The 25,368-nt window shown below is 36.2% G+C and overlaps 1 protein-coding gene across 1 annotated transcript; it reads left to right on the top strand.

The window, feature by feature from the left end:
• The first annotated feature begins 1,014 nt into the window (after positions 1-1,014).
• On the top strand, positions 1,015-24,113 carry rheb (Ras homolog, mTORC1 binding). Its single transcript, XM_020917369.2, has 8 exons — positions 1,015-1,294; positions 2,948-3,019; positions 10,879-10,946; positions 13,406-13,488; positions 15,398-15,454; positions 15,566-15,613; positions 17,064-17,145; positions 18,945-24,113. The coding sequence occupies exons 1-8, from the start codon at positions 1,243-1,245 to the stop codon at positions 19,035-19,037; spliced, it is 555 nt and encodes a 184-aa protein (XP_020773028.1). The 5' UTR covers positions 1,015-1,242; the 3' UTR covers positions 19,038-24,113.
• Positions 24,114-25,368: the final 1,255 nt, after the last annotated feature.

The raw sequence follows: 25,368 nt of genomic DNA, 5'->3' as shown, positions 1-25,368 counted from the left end.
TAATTTATTCCCACGTACATCTCAGTTTAACACTGACACACCAAAGCACAAAAGCAATATGTCACAATTCAGATAAAGGTATGCCAAGATCATGGTGTAAATAAAGCTTTTGTGAGTCAATGTTAAACTGAGATGTATGTAGAAGATAAATTACGTAAATTCTCTTACAACAGGTACTATCACACCATGCCAAGTCTTAGTTAAAGGTGCATTGTGTAACTTTTCAGGTGGAGGGCCCATCACCTTCACCTTCTTGTTTCTTTGCCAGAAATGTTCCTCAGTATGAAATTAAACAGCTCTACCTTTGTTTACCTAATGTTTATTCAATTACAGGTGGTTTTATAGCTCAAAAATAACTCAAAAACAAAATTCTGGTGGTGAGTGGGGTCGCCTCTCCACAGATCTGACCCGTAACTTGTTCTGATTTGGTCTCTGTGAAGGTTTAAAACCATCCTGTGAAATGTTCCAGAGAAAGCAATAACATCTCCATGGAGAAAATTTGACACAACGCATCTTTAACTTCAACTTTTTGCTTATTGTCTGTCTCTTTAAGCAAACTATGTCCGATAAATAATTTCGAGCAGACTCTACTCTCTTAATGAATGGTTTCTTCTCGTCTACTACAATTCATAGTTTTCTTCTCCCTGGCCTGGAAAGAAAGAGCCGAGTCCCACCCACCGGCTCTCCCCTGTCTGCACATATTGCTTCTAACTACGGCATTATGACTAAATTGCGACCATGTGAAAATAATCACGTTTTTATTGTAGAAGTCACGCCAGACGCACTACTCCCGATCCCCCTGTCATGAATGGCATTGGTCCCAACCACACAGGCTGCCTTTACGCGCGGAGTAACCAATCAGCGAGCGGCGTCAGCGGAGCCAGAATTGACCGACGTCAGCTTCGACCAATCACAGCTCGACCCCAGCCTCTAAACCCCTCCCTTTCCCGCTCCCCGACCAATCACGTGAGCCGTAGCAATTACTAATTCATTACATTGCAAAGGGGAGTGACGCAGTTATTGTAGATGTATAGATACTCCATGCTTTTTTTCCCTGTGACCTAAAATAACTATTCGTAGTAGCCGTGGTAGTGTTTACATCGTGACTCTCTTAGCTTTTAACGATTCCTGGTGGTGTTTTTGTGGCTTTATGTCGATTTTCTAACGCTGCGAATTTGGATGCTACTCCGCTTGGAGGTTGCGGTACACCCCGAGGAGTAGATGCGATAACCCGAGCCAGAAATGCCGCAGCCCAAATCACGAAAAATCGCCATCCTCGGGTACAGATCCGTAGGTGAGTCCAGGCGAAAGAAATACAGGATGAAACTAGCGTAGATTGTAGCTGTAGCGTTTCCCAGCGGCCTTTTGGGTACGTCCAAGTCCATTATAAGAAAGCGGTTAATAGTCTTAAAGCAATAGCGGGCTTGGGTTGGATGTGTCGCGCAACCGTGTTTTGCGCGTAAAACCCGCTTTACATCGCGAATCATCGGATATCTGCTTTCTCCATCGCTCCCATCCTCCTGACCCTAACCCTAGCGGCGTTTTAATGGTTCACCACGCTGCCATGTCGGTTCAGGCCCACCCAAAGCAGGACCACCGCTGGTTTTGACGCATTACCGTGCCACAAGTGCCACGCCGCGCCGTGTCGGAGTAGGGATGTTCGCGTAAAAGCACATCTGACACGCGGCTGGACGAAGGGGATGGAGAGAGGACAAGATGGAGATGCACAGGAAGGACACGGGCCCTGTTAGCATGCCAGCACTCAGCATGATCAAATGCATTCTCACTGTGTGGTAGTTTAAGATTCACTTTCCCAAAAGCTTAAAGGTCCTACATCACACAAAATTGACTCTTGTGAGCTTTTAGACATGTTATAATGTCGTTACCTCCTCAAAAACAAACTTGGAGTTGTGTTTTGTTTCATTCACACATATTTGAGTAACCCTTTATTATCAGTCTGTCCACATCTCCAAAGCTCTAGTGGAAATGGCTAATTCCAGGTCTTATTAAATTATCCAAATGATTCTAGTGAATGTGTATGGAGATTAAAAACACAGTGCCTTCTATTACCACATGACATCACAACGTGGAACAGAGTGTATTCCGTTTGAGAAAAGAAGTCAGCCTAAACGTGCAGAGTTTGTGTTAAATGTGTGTGAATGAAACAAAACTAAACAAAACTCCAGGTCTGTTTTTGATGAGAAAACAACATTATTGACCTGATTCATCAGCCGGTTTCACTTTGTAGAAACCGTCTGACCTCTCAAGTGTTAGAATTCATTCGCTCAACAGTAGACGGGTCCTTTTTATCATTTAACTAATTGCTGCTATTTGGTCGTTACATATTTAATGGTGTAATGTAACTGGTATATTAAGCATTTCCCAAATCCCGTAGGAAGAAGGACAATGACGTCTTTCCCCTTGATAAAATTCACCAAACATTCTCTTTATTCCAGCTTTAAATCCTCGATCTCGGGAATCGTTGACAACACTGAATAAATGGCTCTTTGCTGATTGGCTGGTGCCCGAACTTGCACTTCCGAGGTTTTTGCGAACTTTCTATTGTATTTTGATTCCTGACCTAGTTGCTGGAGAGAAATGAAATTGAGCGGAGGCACTAGGTGGCGCCAGTCTGGCTACAGCATTATAACATAGATCAGGAAATAGCGTAATATGGGCCCTTTAAGTAATATCCACCAGTTAATCTCATTTCAACACTAGCTCACTTTCAATCACCCAAAGTCAACCCTAACTAAAAGGAAACTGAAAACAGTCCTTACCCTATTTATATGATTATATCAAGAAGTAATCATAATATAATCCCCCTTTTCCTTTCATTTCACCTCAAATCTGCAGTAAAACAACTCTATATATACATGTTTATTATCCAGTACACACTAACATTGGTCAACAAACCAATCATTTGTTCTTTTGTATCTGTTTCCAGGAAAGTCCTCTTTGACAATTCAGTTCGTTGAAGGCCAGTTTGTGGACTCCTATGACCCTACAATAGAAAACAGTGAGTATGGATTTGGTGTTTTGTTACAACTGTCTCCAAATGCGTTATATTCCTTTGTCTTCTTTTTTGTGTCTGTAATTTCAGCACAAACATTTTTATATTATGTTTGTGAATTCAGTTTGTCTTTGTTGGTATTGTATGAACAAATGTCATGTGTGTTTGTTTGTTGATCTGGAACAGTTTTTCAAAGGGCCCATATTATGCTTTTTTCTGATTTATAATTTTGTTTTCTCATCACAAACAGAAAACATTGTGTTCTTTGGAGTGTTTTTTTTTTGTTTGAGAGAAAAAATGTGCCTAAATATGCAGGATTTGTGTGTTAAACATGTGTGAATTAAAAAAAAAAACAACTCAAGGTATGTTTTTAATGCGGAAACAACATTATAACATAGATCAGAAAATAGCTTAATATGGGCTCTTTAAAATTTTTATGGTAAAAAATCAAAAAATGTTTCATGGACCAACTAAGTGAAGGAATAATTTTGTTTTTGAGTCAAGTACATATATAAACAGAGGTGGGGTAGAGTAGCCAAGAACAACATTTGTAACATTACTTCAAAATAATATTACCTTTTTTCTTTTCTTTTTCTTTATTATTATTATTATTACTAATAATAATAATTATTATTATAATAATTAATTATTACTCTATTAATTATTTTAAATTTATTTATTTATTCATTTATTATTTATTTTGTATGCGTGTTAATTTTATATTTTGTTATGTCTGTCTTGTTGTGGATGTGCTGGGTATCCAATCCCTCAAACTTGACAAATTATAAATAAAACATAAAATAAAATAAATAAAAATAATATTATTCGAGTAGAAGTACAAAGTGGTAGTCCAAAAAGTCGCTCAAGTATCTGGAAACGTACTACTCAAGTAAAAGTAGCTATTGGGACGAAACATCTGATTTATAATTTAAAGTGAATGTAACTGGAAGGACAAAACATTGAAAATACCAGATTTTACCAGCGATAAAAAGAAAAATATTACTCAAATATGAATAAAAGTATGCTGCTTGAAAAGTACAATTTCATTAAAAAGTTAATAAAGTAAATGAAACTGAATACAGGTAACTGAGTACTACACATCTCTGTAAATAAGTAGCCTTTAATGCGATAATTTCTTTTAGCAATAATACAATGTTCTCACACTATTATACTTCTGTGGGGGACTCAAAAATACCAGCTGCTGCCAGTAGGGGTCAGTAAAGTGTGGAAAGGTTCTTACCATCTTCTCATAGCGCTTATATTCTGCTTATTTTAGCCTGGAGTCTGATTCTAGTTCACAACAAGGGCAGCTGTAAAATATTACTTTATTATTTCATTATAATTACTGATTTTCCTGAAGCCTAAAGCCATATCATTCCTTTCTATAGACTCTTAGTTTCCATAGCGATGCCACGGTCAATGTAGATCGACCCATTTATTTAATTTCTATAATGTACAAACAGATGGTGAATAATGGCCATTACATGTTGCTGTAATGTATTAGTTTATATCGTGTGACCTCTATATTTATTTTCCAGACTGTTGTAACAGGTAATTAGTGTCTCTTAGAAAATACTGATTTCAAATATTATTGTTGACAGTAAGTAACTTGTCTTGTATTTAAAATAATGCTTAGATTTTTAAAAATATACATTATGCAACGCTATACTCACATATTTCTAACCAAAATGATTTATTTATATACACTTTATATGCAGTTTTTATATGTAGTTATTTCATTAAAATACATCGATTTTCCATTAGGGTTGTAATCGGCTAAAGAATTTCTCGGTCGACTAAAGGCACATCCTTCCGATTGATGAGTCGACTGAAAAGGGCGTGGCAAAAGCTCAAAAATTGTTGCGTATCTCTTATGTATCTGAATCAAACTGCACTCACAAGACTACACGTGCATGCAAAACAACTATTTATGCAGAAAAAAGATATAAAACTCTTCAACTAATTCTCTCACTCACTAGCTTCCCTTTTCTGTTGTTGTTCCATCTAAATCCTTGTCAAAATAAAATGATTAGTCGACTAATGGTAATAACAAATTTTGGTTGAGTCTAATGAGGTTCATTTGATCTGATGATTTATGTTATTAGGTTCTTTTTTTAGACCTAGAGTTCGTTTTCATACCTGATGCTAGTGAGCAGTCGAAACTGTCAGGTATGAAAACAAACTCTTGGTCTGAAAAAAGAACCTAATAACATAAATTTTGGTCGATTAAGACTCTATTGACCGATTAAACAACCATACGACTATACGAGTATTTTGCTGTTGTTACTAATGAATAAATGATCTTTTAAATGTTACTGAAATGTGTTTATATTGAAGAAGTATATTTTTCACCGAGCGGCATTAAACGTATCTGATTTTCATTCAATTTATGTCTCAATACTAGGGATGTAACAATAACAATAATAATTCATGATATGGAATCGTTAAAAGTTCTCACAATAATATCCTGGACCATCACAATATATCAAATTACAAGTGTCTTCGGTTAAATTAAGAGTTATGGTGCAACAGCGGCTAAAAAAACGACACAGGGAACTACATAGACCATGATCCTTTGCTCCATTTCAGTCTAGACTACAAGAAGAAATAACAGATCTAAGCACTTTTAAGTCTTAGTTCTTTGGATTAAGTCTTGTCAAGGCATTTTAAGAGGAAAAAGTAGAATATTAACAGTTTTGCCTCCACAAAATATCGCAATAAATATCGAACCGTGAGATGTATATCGTGAAAAATATCGTACAGAGAGATTTGGATATCGTTACATCCCTAATCGTGAGCTTTCCCACAATATCGCAATAAATATCGTACCGTGAGGTTCATACCGTGACGATATCATATCATGAGACTTGGATATCGTTACATCCCTACTCAATACTAAAATGTCTATACATTTTTTTATATACTAAGGATTAGACTTGATACCATGAGGAAAATACCAAACAGTCTTTCTTTTTAGACAACAGAATGTGATTTTCAACATTAAATTATAATATTTTTTTTCATATTACCATGTTGTGGCCTTATACTAGTCTATGTGCTCTTATACTTTTGATACAGCTCAAAATCATTCAGGAAAGATGAATTTGTATCTTGTAAATGTGACTTTTGTAGTATCGACACCTGCTCAAACCAATATCTGCCGTCGTTACTAGTTTCAGAATCAATTAACATCTAAATTTTTCTATACTTTTCACAACCCTCGCTTCCAGGCACGTCATCTATCAGTATCGAACGCTGCAGGCCTCTTCCCATATATCTCCATTTAAACACACATTTGCAGGCAGACACTCCAGAGATTTAAGTTAAAACTTTAGCTGTAGGCGATCCTCTTCTTTTCTCAGACATGTACGCTCACATACCCCCTCCCAGCGCCCGCGTATGTCTCACTCTATAAATAATGCCCTGTGTGCGGTTAACATAAAGTGAAGTGTCATTCTCCGTCAGTGCTTTAGGCTGCATAAGCTCCCAGTAGTACAGTATATAACACCAGAGCTCAGCAGGCCTCACCGGGAACTAGATATCGACAGCACTGAACCCAAGGAACCCTGGATATGCAACGAGAAATAGCTGCTCTTTTGCTTCCTGTGTGTTTGGGTCTGTCTCCGTGCTGGGAATTTCGAACGTTACATTGGATTTTTTTGGATTCAGGGAAAAGTGGAACACAGATTTTAACATTGGACTATGTGACTTTTTCATTGTCACTTCGTTGTTTGTCTAGATATGTCATTGCTCTGCCTGGAATGTTCCGCAGTATGACATGAAACAGCTCAATCTTACATTTATTCAGTCACAGGTGGTTTTATAGCTCAAAATTACCAATAAAAACTGTCTTTCTGACTGTGAGCGGGGTCGCCTCTCCATAGATCTGACCTGTAACTTGGTCTGGTTTGGTGTCCATGAAAATAGAAAGGTTTAATGCCATACTGTGAAACATTCCTGACACAGTAATAACATCTCCAACTACAACAACAACTACAGCAACTACAACTACTATAACAACAACAGCTACTACTACTATAACAACTACTACAACTACTACAACTACTACTACCAGAACTATTACTACAACAACAACTACTACTACTACTACAACTACAACAACAACTACTACTACTACTACAACTACTACTACTACTACAACTACTACTACCAGAACTATTACTACAACAACAACTACTACTACTACTACAACTACAACAACAACTACTACTACTACTACAACTACTACTACTACAACTACTACTACTGTAACAACTACTACAACTACTACTACCAGAACTACTACTACAACAACTACAACAACTACAACTACTACTACAACTACTACTACTACAACAACAACAACTACTACTACTATAACAACTACTACAACTACTACAACTACTACTACCAGAACTATTACTACAACAACAACTACTACTACTACTACAACTACACTACACTACAACTAACTACTACTACAACTACTACTACTACTAACTACTACTACTACTACAACTACTACTACTACTACTACTACTACAACTACTACTACAACAACTACAACAACTACTACAACTACTACAACTACAACTATTACAACTACTACAACAACTACTACTACAACTACAACTACAACAACTACAGCAACTACAACTACTATAACAACAACAGCTACTACTACTACTACCACTGATACCACTACAACAACAACAACTACTACTACTACTACTACTACTACTAACAACTACAACTACAACTACTACTACTACTACTACTACAGAACTACTACTACAACAACAACTACTACTACTACTACTACTACTACTACTACAACAACTACTACTACTACTACTACAACTACTACTACTACTACTACTAACTACTACTAACACTACTACTACCAACTACTACTACTACTACAACAACTACAACAACTACTACAACTACAACTACAACAACTACAGCAACTACAACTACTATAACAACAACAGCTACTACTACTACTACCACTGATACCACTACAACAACTACAACTACTACTACTACTACTACTACTACTACTACAACTACTACTACAACAACAACAACTACTACTACTATAACAACTACAACAACTACTACAACTACTACTACCAGAACTACTACTACAACAACAACTACTACTACTACTACTACTACTACTAACTACTACAACTACAACAACAACTACTACTACTACTACAACTACTACTACTACAACAACTGCTACTATAACAACTACTACAACTACTACTACCAGAACTACTACTACAACAACTACTACTACAACTACTACTACTACTACTACAACAACTATTACAACTACTACAACAACTACTACTACAACTACTACTACAACAACAACTACAACAACTACTACTACAACAACTACTACTACAATAACTACTACTACAACTACTACTAACTACTACTACAACTACTACAACTACTACAACTACTACAACTACTACAACAACTATTACAATGACTACAACTACAACTACCGTACTACTACTACTACTACTACTACTACTTCTACTACTACTACTAGAGAAGATGGAAAGGTTTAATACCACACTGTGAAACATTCCAGACAAAGCAATAACATCTCCATGAAGAAAAACATTGAGGGACCTCCACCAGAAAAGTTACATAATGCACTTTTAAAGGTCTGACATTACGCAAATTGACTCTTTTGAGCTTTACACCATTTTAGAATATTGTTACCCGCTCAAAAACAGACCTGGAGTTGTGTTTTGTTTCCTTCACACATGAGTAATCCATTTATTATTAGTCAGTCTACATCTCTAAAGCTGAAATTGTTCAGTTCCACCTTGTGATTTTCAAGTTAACAGCTGCCTTTTACCTTTTGTTCAGTAGAGACTGGCAATTCCAGAGCTGAAATTATCCAAATGATTCTAGTGAAGGTGTGTGGAGTTTGAAAACACAGTAGAGTACTTCCTGTATTACAAGCCTTTTTACATAAATATACAAAAGGAGGACACAAAATAAATAATACAGTACAACTTCACAAACCTGATGCGATGTGTAGTAGTTTCATTAGTGGCGCTCAGTAGGGGGAGTGTCTGATAAGGTCAAAAACGAAACTGAAACCTTTAAAACATGTTAATATGTTGTATAATACAGCATTTTCAACAATAACAATAATAACATTTTCAACAATAAAAGGTAACATGGTGATTTCTATATGTCCTAACAAATAAGAATGATCAGCAAAGTTCGTTTTTATGCTTGACAATGAACTGTGAACTACGAACAATACCTTGCTTAAAGTGGAATAAGTCTGAGGTAATATTATGTTTTTTCTTACCGTTTTTAAAGAATGAGAACAGACCACTTATAGCAGACTGTATAGCAAGGCAAGGCAAGGCAAGATTATTTGTACAGCACAATTTGTACAAGTGCTTTAGATAATAAGAAATACATTAAAGTCACAATACAAACTAATCAAAACATAAATAATCATAAAATTAAAAAGAAAGAGAGACATTAAATCAGAGAGAAGAGTGCGGAATGAAAATTAAAAATATAGATGTTTTTGCTCAAAATATGCACTTTCATTAATGTGCACTATAGAGTACTAATTGCTAACACATAACATATTTAGATCACCTTATCACACGGATCATTTATTTATATATTTGGCAGGGACAACGCAATCAGACATGGTTACAAAACAAAGCTTGCAGCTGATGTGACATGTATGTGTAGAGCAAGTCTCATTTTCAACTCCCATTCCTGGTTGAGCTTTTCTACTTTAATTCATGATACAGAACATGATTTATCTCAATCTAAGGTTGTGAAAAGTATCAAAAGCTAGATACTAATTGAAACTAAAACTAGTATCGAATCTAGGTACTCAGAACAGAAATGAACCTTTCCTGAATAGAATGATCTTCAGCTATATCAGAACAAATATAAGACTACATAAACTATTATACGCCCATGGACCTCTATGGAACCTACCTGGACCACTTGTCGATTACACAGATATAAAACCACATCACATGGTAATAGAAAAGAAATTACTACAGTTCAGTCACAGAATGGTCACAGTTTTCTACCTTCAAGGCACTCAATGCGCTTTACAACAAGGAACCACTCACACATTCACACACAAGTGCACACAGACACTGCAGGCAAGGTGGGTTAAGTGTCTTGCCCAAGGACACAATGACAACATTCATCTGTGGGAGCTGGAATCACACCAGCCAACCTATGGGTCAGTGGATGTGACCGCTCCACCCGTGATGTTTATGTCGAAAGCAGGATTCAAACCATCATCTTTCAGATCAGTGGGCAAATGCTCTTCCAACTACTGCCAGTGTTGAAAATCACATTCTGTTGTCTAAATAAAGATAGTTTATTTTTTTACTGTCATCGCCGTATTGGAATTGGTATTGAGTATCAAGTCTATTCCTCAGTATTGAAATGTGGTGCAAAAATATCAGTATATCGTGATACTAAATTTGGTGCTATGGTATTGTTATCATGGGCTGCTGTGTCGATATATCACCAAGATAATTTTTTGGTATCTTTTAGCAATGTTGTTTGTGACCACACTACAATTTTGTTGACATATTCACTGTGTTGATGATTAAAACTGATGTATTTTTGATAATATCGTACTGTGAGCCATGTATTGTGTATTGTATTGAATAATGAGCAATTCCCAGCCCTAATCGAAATCAAATTTGACATTTGGGTATCGTGACAGCACTATCACAATCTCAAATTTAATCTGAAATGAGATGGTTCCGACACTAGTATTATATGCAGTTCCTCTTATATTCTAATGCATTTTGTGCTTTGTCTCTTCGCAGCGTTTACTAAAATGATCACAATAAACGGACAGGAGTACCATCTGCAGCTGGTGGACACGGCGGGCCAGGTATGACTCACTCTCATTTATATGTAATGCAAATCCAACATGGCCGTCCGCAATAATGTTCATGAAGAATAATCATTTGAGCTGTCACGAGCTGTCAGAAGCTACATCGTGACGCACAATGTACGGCATCCAATAGGAGAGGGGGGAAAAAACAGCATTCAAATTATTCTATCTTGATTTGATCCATAACATTTTTCTACACACAGTAATTGGGTTCAAATCTAAGCCTTTGCGTAGAAAATTGAAGGTTTGTAATGTAATGAATATTAAAAATAGAAGAAGATGATGTTTGAATAGCTCATCAACCAATTAGTATAACAGATTATTACTGGTTATAGATATAAATGCAAAATTGTTTTTTTTTTAAAGGTCCTATATTACACAAAATTGACTCTTGTGAGCTTTAAGTCATGCTATAATGTTGTTATCTCATCAAAATATACCCAAGTTGTGTTTTATTTCACTCGCACATGTTTGAGGAATCCTGGATTATTAGTCTGTCTATATCTCCAAAACTCAAAATGTTGTGTTCCACCTTGTGATGTCATGTGGTGGTGGTAGTTTTCCAATTAACAGCTATCTTCCAGAAAAATTCCATAGCTGAAATTATCCAAATGATTTTAGTGAAGGTATATGGAGTTTAAAAACTCAGTGGAGCACTTCCTGTATTACCACTTCCTATATTTGGTTTACAGACAATGAAAACCCAAAATTTTTTTGTCTTAGTTTTTTTTTTTTTTCACCATTTGTTCAGTATAGATCGGCAATTCCAGCGCTGAAAACGTCCAAATGATTCTAGTGAAGGCATACGGAGTTTAAAAACACAGTGGAGCATATGGAAGATAATTTGTTCCTTCAGATTTTGAATTTTAAATACCACTCAATGAATTTTTCAAAAAACATATTTGAGTTATTTTTATTTAGAATTTTAGTTGCTAAAATTTTAAGTTAACCTTTTCTTTTGTGTTAAAAATTCAGTATTAAAAACAAAATATTCAGCACAAATATTTTCAAGCCCTCAAATTTCTTCTGAAATTTTTCACTGCCAGTTTTACAATCTGAATTTTGACTGTTAAATTTGAGAGCATGAAAATATTTGTGCTGAATATTTAAAAGGTGAATTTTTCATTTTAAATGTGAAACATATTGAAAAAGTATATTTAAAATTTCAGCAACTGAAATTCAGAATAAAATTAATTCAAACAGATAACAAATTCAAAGCAAGAAATTCAGCAGTATTTAAAATTCTAAATCTCATGGAACAAATTATTTTCCATAGGGTTAGGGTTAGCACCTGTATTACCACATGAAGTCACCAAGTGGAACAGAGTGTTTGAGAGAAGAACCTAAACATGCAGAATTTGTGTGTTAAACATGTGTGAATGAAACAAAACACAACTCCAGGTGTGTTTGTGATGAGGAAACAACATTATAACAGATCAGAAAATAACATAATATAGGCTCTTTAAGTTTAACAAATGTCTCTCCCCCCAATGTCACACTGCAGCTGCCCTGGCCAAAAAAAGTCTTCAGGACAGAAGATCTGTTATTCTGTATAAAGCGGGTCGCATACAGGGGAAGTGCATTGTAATGAGATATTCTGAATTTAAGTAAATTACACATTTCACTGTTGCCATGGTGTCAATAAACTTTAAATTGTTGTATTTTGATAATCATAATTGTTAACCGGACTATACAGTTTGTTGCAGCCCTAATATCATAACACTAATACTGATATTGTGAAATCTACAGGGGTGGAAGAGGTACTCAATTTTGTCAAGTAAATGTAACTGGAGCAAAATAAATAAATCTGCTGGAGCAAAAAATACTCAAGCAAAAGTAAAAGTATCACAAGAAGAGTAAAGTAAAAGTAGTATCAGATTTTGAGATCTAATAAAGCTTCAAATGAAACCCCTCAGCCTTTTCAGCAGGTCCAAAACTATCATAAAAAAATCCTTCTCCTTTCTTCCTTCTTTCCTTCCTTCCTTCCTTCCTTACTTACTTACTTACTTACTTACTTACTTACATTCTTCCTTTCTTACTTATTTACTTTCTTACTTACTTATTTACTTACTTACTTACATTCTTCCTTCCTTTCTTTCTTCCTTTCTTACTTACTTACTTACATTCTTACTTACTTGCTTACTTACTTTCTTTCTCTTACTTTTCAGTCCAGTCCAAAAATGTAGTGGAGTAGAAAGTACAGACATCTGCTCTGAAATGTAGAGAAATAAAAGTAAAAGTATCCATTTCAAAATCTACTTAAGTAAAGTACAGATACTTAAAATGTGTACTTCAGTATAGTACTTTACTATTTTTGCTTTGTTACATTCCGCTACTGGAAATCTGTAATTGAAAATGATCAGGAAATACTCTTCAGGCGTAATATAATATGCAGTCTTATTTGAATCCTTGTTTGAATGATTTTAATGCTGTTTCTTTTCTTTTCTTTTTTTCAGGATGAGTATTCCATCTTCCCACAGACCTATTCCATAGATATCAACGGCTACATCCTGGTCTATTCAGTCACATCTAATAAAAGGTACCATGCCAGCCTATTAGCCGTTTGTAGAACATATTGTAATGGTGATTTGTTCTGAGAAATTAACTCAAAGGGCCCATGTTACGCTATTTTCTGATTTATGTTTTAATGTTTCCTCACTAAAAACATACCCATAGTTGTGTTTTGTTTCATTTACACATGTTTAACACACAAATCCTGCATATTCTGAGTTCAGACAGACTAATAATAAAGTGTTACTCAAACACGTGTGAATGAAACAAAACACAACTCCAGGTTTGTTTTTTGATGAGGTAACAACTAGGGATGTAACAATAATCGAAATATTGTGATATTGTATCATCGAAAGTCTCACAATAATATCGTGGGCTGTCACAATATATCGAATTACAAGCTCCTTTGTCTAAATGCATTGTTTTGTAGTAGCAACAGCTAATAAACATCAGGAACTACATATCCTATGATTCATCTCAGTGCAAACAATGTGAAGAAATATGTTTTTCTATTTAATTTTTGAGATTATGATAGTGATGATTCACATCTTCAGTCACTACAGTCTTCTCGAGGTATTTTAAAAGCAAAAAGTATCCATCTACAATTATATCAGCCTCTCCAAAATATCGCAATAAATATCGTACTGTGAAATGAATATCGTGATAATATTGTACCATGAGATTTGGATATCGTTACATCCCTAGTAACAACATTATAACACTGCACAACTTTTCTGGTGGAGGGAGATTGGGGCCCTCACTATAATGCACCGTTTTTTTTGTTTGTTTGTTTTGTTTTATATATATATTCATTGTCTGTTTTTCCCTATTGTTCTTGAGACACGCACATTTCTATTTGAATCATGATGGATTGGAAACTTGTCTTACTAGTTCGGTCACCTACTAGAAAACCAGAGTTGAAATTAGTTTTGTTTTCTAAAAATTTTTTTTGCTTGTATGATTATTGTTTTTCTTATGATTATTGTTTAAAAGTAAACTACTCTCATTTAATGTCATATTGAGAGAAAACCAAATTGCTCTGAGGCCGTTAGTGGCACTGGGGCCCCTTAAGGTTTGGGGGCCCTCGGCAGTCGCCTACATTTGTCTAATGGTAGCGCCGCCTCTGCCACTACCTGCTTGTCTCTGTGGAGATGTCATTGCTTTCCCTGGAATGTTCCATGATATGACATTTCCATTTCCATTTTTATTCATTACAGGTGTTTCTATTGCTCAAAAATACAATAACTCCCTCTGTGAATAGGGGCACCTCTCCACAGATCTGAATTGAACGGGTTTAATCTATATGTGGAACATTCTAGACAAAGTAATAGCATTTCCATGGAGATTAGCAGGTGGAAATTAAGAAATTGCCAATAGGATACATAGGATACATAGGCCACGATATGATACATTGCAGTTCAAATCGATTCGATATGATTCAGTAAAAATAAAGTCTAAATTGTGGCTGTGATACTAAAAGTCTTTGTTAAACCACTTCTTGTGTAAAGTTCATTTGAAACACAAACATTTTAATCCTAAAAACAGTGAAAATGTCAAATGTGTCACATAAATGAGTTTTTTTTTTTTCTAAACAAGCGTCAAAACTGTAGCGCTGTAACAAAATAATTTAGTAAAATAAACCAAAAAATTCTCTTGGCGATATATTGATACAGCAGCCCACGATAATATCATGTATCATCACTTTAAACTACACGATATATTGATATTTCAATATTTTTGTACACCCCTAGTGGAAATATTACACAGTGCACCTTTAAAGCTCACAAGAATAAATGTGGTGTAATATTGGACCCTTGAGGCACATGCGATCCATGTTCAGTTGTGATAACCGAGACAATGAGCTCCGACACCTACAGCACTTCCTCTAGTTGTCTATAATGTGTTGAAAATCACTTTACACAGCCTTATCTTCGCAGCTTTGAAGTCGTTCAAGTCATCCATGAAAAGCTGTTGGATATGGTGGGCAAAGTTCAGTAAGTTCTCCTTCTTCTTCTTCTTCTCCATCCTCATGTGTTGTTTTGACTGAGGCTCGGGTGCGTATCATTCTCACAGTAAATGACGTGCTTTGCTTTGCCTCAATCCAGAGTACCAATTATGCTGGTGGGAAACAAGAATGACCTACATATGGAGCGGTATGTACAAAACTCGACTCGTACAATTTAATAAGCCCACAGAGCACAGAACAGTAGATCTTTCTCCAACAGGTTGCAGCCTCACGGTACACATCTTAGTCTGTGCGATTCTGCAAAGGTGTTCATAGTAAAAATTGAGTTGTGTATTGGCGAATCCACTGAAATATTTTAAATAAATAAGACTAGAATTAAGAAAGTGTTGAGACAAAACACGGGATTAGTAAACTAGGATTAAACCAGGCCTAAATCAGGTGTAAAACAGGGCTAAACCAGGACTAAACCAGTTCTAAATAAAGTCTAAATCAGGGCTAAACCAGGTCTAAATAAAGTCTAAATCAGGGCTAAACCAGGCCTAAACCAGGACTAAACCAGGTCTAAACCCAGGCCTAAACCAGGGCTAAAACAGGTCTAAAACAGGACTAAAAAAGGACCAAATCAGGATTAAACCATGTCTAAACCAGACCTAAATCAGGTCTAAAACAGGGCTAAACCAGGACTAAACCAGGATTAAACAAGGACTAAACTATGTCTAAACCAGGCCTAAATCAGGACTAAACAAAGACTTAACCAGGTCTAAACCAGGACTAAACCTCGACTTAAATGAAGAGAAAATAGTTAATGATTACCTAGAATTAAGAATGTGTTAAAAGAAAAAACAGGAATAAGTAAACCAGGATTTAACCAGGCCTAAATCAGGGGTAAATACAGGGCTAGTTAATGATTACCAAATTCCATTTAGGATTACATTCTACATTGGGACTAAACCAGGACCAAACCAGGTCTAAAGCAGGTGTAAACCAGGACTAAACCAGGATTTAAATGAAGAGAAACTAGTTAATGGTTACCCCAGTTTCATTTAGGATTACACACTATATTGGGATTGAACCAGAACAAAACCAGGACCAAACCAGTACAAAACTAAATCCAGCCAGGACCGAGCACAAGCAAATATAAAAAAAAAACAACAGGATTTAACTAGGACTTAACCAAGACTTAACTAGGACTTAACCAGGACTTAATCAGGATTTAAACAGACCTCCTTAAATCTCAGTCTTGACAAAGTAGAAGTGAAGAGTAAAAAGTGAAAGTGTTTTCCACAGATTTTGCGATATAATAAAGCTTCAGATATACTGATTTTGATAGATGCACTGTGTAACTTTTCTGGTGGAGGGTCCGTCACCTGCTTGACTCCTTATTGTCATTTAATTATCTCCATGGAAACAAGCAGATGGCGGACCCTCCACCGGAAAAGTTACACAGTAAACCTTTTAAGTCAAGTACAGATACCTAAAATTTATAGTTTAGTAGAATACTTATTTCCAGCACTGAGCATATCCTCTGTCTTTTTCATGATTCATTCAAAACTGTTAACTCGTCATCACACCACAACCTCTCATTGAACAATTTTCGCTGTTGCCTCATCACAGACTGTTCCCGTGTCTATTTTCAGAGTAATCAGTTGTGAAGAGGGAAAAGCTTTAGCCGAGTCCTGGAACGCCGCTTTCATGGAATCCTCGGCTAAAGAAAACCAGGTACGTGATGGAAGTACTGTGAAGCGCATCATGACTTTTTCTTTTTTTTTATTGATTTTAATATTTACCAAAACAAATACAAAAAGACAAAAATAATGCACAAATAAGATTAAATAAAACCCCATAAAACACTCAAATCCAATTCCACCACAACGTCCAAGAAATGGGAGGGATCCGGCATCAGATTTTCTCAAATACACAACAGATAAAACGTAAATAGATAAAAGATATTTGTGTACTTTTATGGTTATTTGGCTTTATGGTAGTCAACTAGGGCTGTAGTCGACTGGAAAAATACTTTTCGATCGATCAGTTAGTGGACTACAAAAGGGGGTGTGGCAAAATCTCTCAAAACGATTACGTATTTTTGTGTATTTGACCAAAACTACACTCACAAGGCTAAACCTGCACTGAAAACCTTGCAAAACATCTACCTATACAGAAAAAATGTACTAGGAAACAATGAATTCAATGAATGAATATGAAGATGGAATAAGTTTGTGAGTCATGAGTATAATCTGCTTTTTTACATAAATACGAAAAAATACTAAACTCTTCAGCTAACTCACTCACTTGTTTTTTCTGTTGTTCTGTATAAATCAGTTTAGATCTGTTCAAAACCTCTTCAAATTATGAAGGAATTTCAGTACATTTTAACACAAAACATATTGGGCTCTGTATTGGATCGATGTCACTTTTTCACTTTAAAAAAATATATATTATTATTATTTTATTTATGTATTTATTTTGGGCAAGTAAGAGGTTTACGTTCTTTTACAATGGAACATGTAACATTAGTGAAATCATAATAGAAATAACCACAACAACAACAACAACAACAAAATGCCCAAAACGGAGTGGGAAGAAGAAAACTTTAATCCCACCCCCCTCTTCTAATTTAACATGAGCTTTCTTTTGCATTTTTCAGACATTATACATTAAACTATATGAACTATTTACAAATGCGGACAATGAGTAAGTGTACTGAACCAGGACTGAACCAGGACTGAACCAGGACTAAACCAGGACTTAACCCGGACTGAACCTACGCCGTGTCATTAGCAGATTATAAATACATACACTCCGCAAACCACAAAGCCGATCGACAGGACTACACCAGGACTACACCAGGACTGGACCAGGAATGAACCAGGACTAAACCAGGTGTAAACCAGCACTTAACTAGGACTGAACCTACGCCGTGTCATTAGTGGATTATAAATATATTCACTCTGCAAACCACAGAGCCGATTGACAGGACTACATCAAGACTGGACCAAGACTGAATCAGGACTGGACCAGGTCTAAACCAGGACTGAACCAGGACAGAATCAGGACTGAACCAGGACTGAACCAGGACTAAACCAGGACTAAACCAGGACTAAACCAGGAGCGCAGCCACTGAGCCGATCACCTCCACTGATGGGGTTTTATGTAATAAATACACCAAAGTCACTCGGTCAACCTGGTTCATCATTCCAGGAAAAGACCGGGCAATGTCACATGTTTCCAGGGCAACGGACGGGCTGGACGAGCGTCAAGTATTTTTCTCCCGTTCGTCATTTATTTGATTCACCTGACCCGCCCGTGTGTAATCACTGCCCGCCTCCTCATGGACTATTTGCTGGCATATACTAGTTTATGTGCTTTTATACTTGTTCTCATACAACTCAAGATAATTCTAAAGCTCTTCAGAAAACGTTCATTTCTGTCTTGTCCTTCTGTCGCTTCTTTTGACAACCCTAGCGCGCACAGTAATGTCACTTTTTCTTCCTTTCCCTCCTTTCCTCTGCTTGTAGACGGCCGTAGAGGTTTTCCGAAGGATGATTTTGGAGGCGGAGAAGATGGACGGAGGCGTGCAACCCGGAAAGACCTCCTGCTCCGTGATGTAGAGCCCACCTGACCCACTCACCCAACCGGACACTGCACTGGGAAATCCCGATACTTGAAGGCTCGCTGCCAGTCCTCCACCTCAGCTGACTCCACCCTCAAAAAGCCCCACATGTCAGAAATACTCCCTAAAGTCAGTACGTTTACATGCAAGAGGGGAAATACTCGTCGTACACGCCCTCGTCGTTAAAGCGCCCATATTACGCTGTTTTCTGATCGATGTTATAATGTTTCCTCATCACAAACAGATTTGGAGTTGTGTTTTGTTTCTTTCGCACATGTTTAAAGGTCTGTCGCCTGCTTGTTGCTATGGAGATGTCATTTCTCGACCTGGAATGTTCCACAGTATGACATTAAACAGCTCTACCTTACATTTATTCAGTTACAGTTTTGTTTTGCTTTTTTTAGCTCAAAAATACAAACAAAAACAGGCATTCTGATAATGAGCGGGGTCGCCTCTCCACAGATCTGACCTGTAACTTGGTAGGTAACTCTGGTTTGGTCTCCGTGAAGATAGAAAGGTTTAAAGCCATACTGTGAAACATTTCAGGCAAAGCAGCAACATCTCCAAGAAAAAAAAAAGCATTTGACGGACCCTCCACCGCTAAACAAACCTTGAATATTTATGCTGAGGTCTTCTCTCAAACACTCAGTTCCACCTTGTGATGTTATGTGGTGATACAGGAAGTGCTCCACTGTGTTTTTAAACTCCATACACCTTCACTAGAATCATTTGGATGATTTTCAGCCTTGGAATTACCAATCTTTACTGAACTAAAGCTAAAAGGAAGCACTTCATGAGGTGGAAAAGAGCATTTTGAGCTTTGGAGATGATGACTGACTAATAATAAAGGATTACTCAAACTTGTGTGAATGAAACAAAACACAACTCCAAGCATGTTTTTGATGAGGTAATAGCATTATAACATAGACACTTAGAGCATACAAGATTACATTTTGCATAATATGGGACCTTTAATGTGGGGTTATATGCAAAGATCTTACACAGTTGGTAAGGTTCTCATTATTTAGTTAATTAACTTGGAATAAACCAGTTTTAGTAACCTTAATTAAAGCAGACCTGTTATGCAAAATCAACCTTTTAGAGCTTTTAACCACGTTATAGTTGTTCCCTTCTCATTTACCCTCACGAAGTTGTGTTTTTAGAGTGATTCATCCATGTTTGAGTAATCTTTATTCTGCTGTATTCAAGACGTCATTGCTCCGATGCACCTGCTCTGTACTTACTTAATTCTCCTAATTTCTTTTCTCTCTAATTAAAACATAACGATCCACGGGTGTTGTGTAGATAGCACAAGCACAGTATGTCTTCTTTAAGCGGTTCGCAGTTACCGTATTAGCCTGAATCATTCTTAATAATTCATTCATGTTCGTTATGGATTGGCTCTTTGTTTATGTTTTGTTTGTTTCTTCATATGCTGGATTAGGTGAAGCAGATCTATAAGGATTTTCAGTAGCTTCCACACAAACAATTTAAAACAAGATGGTTAGATGGAAATTAATTCAAAATAGTTCTTATTACATGGATCAAATACCACTGTACGTAAACTTAAATGCAAGGTTAAATTGGACAGGTTTTTCATATCAAATACATAATATATTTATTTATTTGGCAGTTTTAAAAAGTATAGAGAGATGACGACAACCACCACCATGTTCTAGTGTCTTATCTTATGCGAGATCAAAAGAATTGGGAAATTTAAACACTGTAAATGATAAATTGTTTACCTAATTTGTAAAAGGGTGTTTGTATTTTTATTTACTTGTACAACTACGGCAGATTACTAAAGTTGGAATACCCAATATTAAACGTAAAAATGTAGTCCATCATTAAGATTTGAAACATCTCTTTTAACTTGTAAGAAGTGGAAACTAAAACATCCTGAAAATCCACCTGAAAACATCATTAGTCTACCTTCTTTTGTCTAGTTTTAAAGGGTCCATATTTGTTTCATATTTATTTTCTCATCTATGTTATAATGTTGTTTCCTCATAAAACAGACCTGGAGTTGTGTTTTGTTTTGTTTTTTTTTGCAAATGTTTAACACACAAACCTTGCATATTTAGGCTGAGTTCTTCTCTCAAACCGTAATACAGGAAGTGCTCCACTGTGTTTTTAAACTCCATACACTTTCTCTTGATTCATTTGGATAATTTCAGCCATGGAATTGCCAATTTGACATGAAAACTCCTGCTTCGTGACATCAGAAGGTGGAATTTTTGAGCATTTTGATTTAGAGATGTTGACAGACTAACACAGACTTACTCAAACATGTGTGAATGAAACAAAATACAACTCCAGGTATGTTTTTGAAGAGGTAATAACATAAATTTTGCATAATATCGGACCATTAAGTGTACCTAACCTGTGCATGTAACGTACTGACTGTAAATTTAGGGCTCTGACTCCACTCTTAGTTACCAGTCCCCCCTCTCCCTTTGTCATCCTCGTTTTTTTCTTAGCGTGTTTGAGAAACTGTGATTAGCACGGATGCTAATTGATGCTAAACACAAGTGACTATAATCTGGGTGTATCCGAACAAATGTTTTTATTTTAAATCTTCTTTTCTATGAATTTATTTCTTGCTGTGCTTGGTAAAGAAAGTCCTTACTAAGTCCAGAGGTAGAAAGTGGCTTGATGCATCCCCGCTTCTCGTTTTCATATAATCAGCTACAAGCGCCTCTGTTTAAAGGTGCACTGCGTAACTTTTCTGGTGGAGGGTCTGCCGCCTGCTTGTCTCCATGGAGATGATGTTGCTTTTCCTGGAATGTTCCACAGTATGGCATTAAACTTGTTTATCTCGTCAGGTTGTCAAAAGTATTGAAAATCAGATACTAATCGATATTAAAACTTGTATCGAAACTTGATACTCATTTAAGGAGGTATCGAGACTAAAAAGTAGTAGTAGTAGTAGTAGTAGTAGTAGTAGTTCATTCAGTAATTTTGCAGCACTCAAAAAGCAAAACAAAACGCACTCACAGGACAAAAATGAACCTTGAGCTGTATCAGAATAAAAATTTAAAAGTACTACGATTTTATTTTGGAAATTACATTCTATTGTCTGAATAACGTATGGGAATCAGTATCGAGTATATTAATATCGAAAATGAGTTTGAAATTTTAGTATCACGACAGCACTACTGTCTAGTTTTGCATTCAGTTCCAGATTATTTTATTCCCTTCAAAAACAGAATTCTTACAGCTACAGAGCTCCCTCTCCACAGATCTGACCAGTAACGTGGCCTGATGGCGTCACCTGCCTCTACCATACTCCGGAACATTCCAAGCAAAGTTTTAACATCTCCATGGAAACAAGCAGCATGGAGACTACTAGAAAAGTTGCAAAGTGCATCTTTAAATTACTGGAGATAAGAGAAAAGTGTTGCATCCGCCATATATTGTACTTGCCCTAGAAACAGACATTCACTGCAAAACAAAAAAAATAATAAAATAAAAATAGCCATTCTGTTCAGTTCAAGTTATATTACTTTGAATTAAATCAGAAATTATACAATAGAAATTAAATAATCTAGGACAAATATGCAATTAAATCCAACCGCGTGAAAATTATAGAAATCTAGATTATAATTCTGAATTTCATTATTTTGACAGATAAACCTCAAAAGTGACAGCCCGCTCTGCTTCTGGAAGTAAATTTTCCATTCATTTTTCTCAAAAACTTTTCAAAATGTTCAAATATTAAGAGTTCAAAGACATTGCAGAGGCTAACCAGCTACGTGCTAACTAGCTACGCGCTAACTAGCTACGTGCTAACTAATATCCGTAACACAGCTGTTCAAAGTCCAAAAAGAAAAGCACATTTAAGACACATGATTCTGCAAAATACTTTTATAGCAGAGCAGTTTTTAACAATTTAGAAACAGGCTTACAATAAAATTACAGGTTTTGTGGTCAGTAGTTAGCGCTTAGCTGATTAGCCCTGAGCTAGCTGTCAAACTTTTAATGTTATTTTTATTTTTTTCAAGTCTATGGGAAAATGAATGAGAAATTTACTTCCAAAACTGGGGGTGGACGGTCATCGTTGAGCTCTATTCTAGAGCTAAACTTTTGCAGTGTTGTTTGGTTTCTTCTTTTCCATCTACAACTGGCTGGGCTCACAGGGAAGAATAGAATTTTGTAAAACGTAGTCTTTAAGATACTCAGGTAGTTTAGGTAGAAAACGGTGCCGTCTGGTTTTGGAGGAGCAGACAGACGCAATTGGACAACCTATGTACTATACGTGTGTGCAATTTCAAGTAGTTAGTGACGCAAGACTGTAGAAATGTAGTTGTGTGCGGAGTTTAGGTGTTTTAATTGGAATTTCAGAACACAATCTTAGTTCAGTTATATATTATTTTGTTTTGTAAGTATTATTATTTGCACTTAAAGGTGTATTTTATAACATTAAGATGATCTTTCTTGTATTTATTCATTTCCAGGTGCTAAAACATGTGTTTTTATTTATTTTTTGCTTTCAGTAGGCTCGCCCCTCCACAAACCTGACCTGTAACTTGGCCAGGTAGCGTCACCTGCGCAAATATTGTAACTACGTTTTCAAAAAGATAATCCAGATTAAACTACATATTAATAAATGCAGTACCCTTGCTCCTGTTTGCTACTCCAAAATTGAAGTCATGTCTCTTCTCTATTGAAGTATCTGTAGTAGTTTCTCATAGACCCTTTTACAAAATACTGGTCTGTCCCATGTCTCTTTTTCTACTACATTCAAACTCTGTCCATGTTTCTCGGTTCAGGATCCAAGCGGTTGAGTCAGCCAAAAGACTCCATTTTCTAATGTTGAAAATGTTGTACAAATGTTTTGATTGTAATCATTAAAGCCAAAAGTGGTTATGTAAATATGTCTTTGTCGTATTGTTCTATGTTTTAGTAGTTAGCATTGTTGTGCCAGAAATTGTTCTCCCCGTGTACTCTCGTTTCCACCATTATCAACAGAAAATAGAAAGTACATTTTATCCTCCAGCTTGGAAGCTCTCCTTATGGACTGACTGACAAATCGACAGTCAAAACAAGTTCATTTTAACAGTAACATCTCGACACCTAAAGCAGTGACCTAGTTCAACTCTCTAGCAGTATATTTTTACTTATACCTGAGTATTTTTAAAGTAACAGTACTCTTATTTAAGTAAACGTTTATATGTTACAAAGGCTTTATTTTGACAGTACTGATTTGTGTTCATTTTTGTCGTCCACCCTTTGAAACACCAGATGTTTTTTTAATTATTTAATGTTAACTTCAAATTACAAAAGCGATGTTATTTCAAGGCTGAACTTTTCAAATAGTTTTTTTCTACTCCTTTTTAGTCATTTCTTGGATGACAACTTTTTAGTTCTTACTTGGAAAATCCAGAATGACATCTCTATATTATTTGCTGTTGCTTTTGTTTTGATACAGACAGATCCTGCGTGTCCCTGATTGGATAATCCACCTGTCAATCACTCCCATTGGAACTCAAGGAGATTCACCAAACTCACATCTGAAAATATACGCTCTATTCACGTTACATCACAAACCAGGAAGATGTTTGGAAAGATGCGATGACAACTTCCAGTGGGCTCTGTTCACGGTAGTAAGTTTGACAAAATCTCGGAAAAATTAGTGTGTCATTATAGCGTTCTGTTATGTTCGGCTAATCAATAATTACAACCCTACCTCAGTGTTCATCATTTCCCCACTGACACACAACTCTGAGCACACTGGGTACATGCGATTAGAAGAGATGAGACGCCAAATTTAAGATTATTCCAAACAGCACATACGTATACAGTCTTCATTTCACCGCTGATCACATTTACTTCAGTGGGTTTTATCAGAGTCGGTCAGTGAGCCCAGTGTCGTGAACTACAGTGGAAGTTGTCATTGCATGTTTCCAAACATCTTCCTGGTTTGTGAACTGTGAATAGAGCCTATTGTAGAAGTGTGTATTCTGGACCCTACTTCTGCTTGAGTAATATTATTTAGTACCGTATTTTTCAGACTTTAAGACACACTTAAAATCCTTTCATTTTCTCAAAAATCTAGTTGTGCTTACAGACCTCGAACTGATTTTATGTGTTACACGGCACTCAAAAGTCTGTCAAAATGTTTTACTACGACTATGGTAAGCTACAAAGCCACACGGCTTGATGAATTGTCGGAGCCGTAATCAGGAGCCTCGCGGAGTAAGTGAGTCGTGTCCTTTAGTCCGACAGAAGCTGAACGCATCAGGGCACATCGAGCAAGCTGTTTTTTCGACGCTTATAGTTTATGCAAATGAGCCATGTGGCTTTAAGTTTTATTTCTGTAAAATGTA

The sequence above is a fragment of the Boleophthalmus pectinirostris genome, unplaced genomic scaffold (genome assembly GCF_026225935.1).
Source record: "Boleophthalmus pectinirostris isolate CB_2022bp ecotype Guang Dong unplaced genomic scaffold, ASM2622593v1 HiC_scaffold_16, whole genome shotgun sequence".
In the NCBI taxonomy this organism is placed as follows: Eukaryota; Metazoa; Chordata; class Actinopteri; order Gobiiformes; family Gobiidae; genus Boleophthalmus; species Boleophthalmus pectinirostris.
Note: the sequence above shows the minus strand (reverse complement) of the source record. Positions and strands in the feature narration are given on the sequence as shown.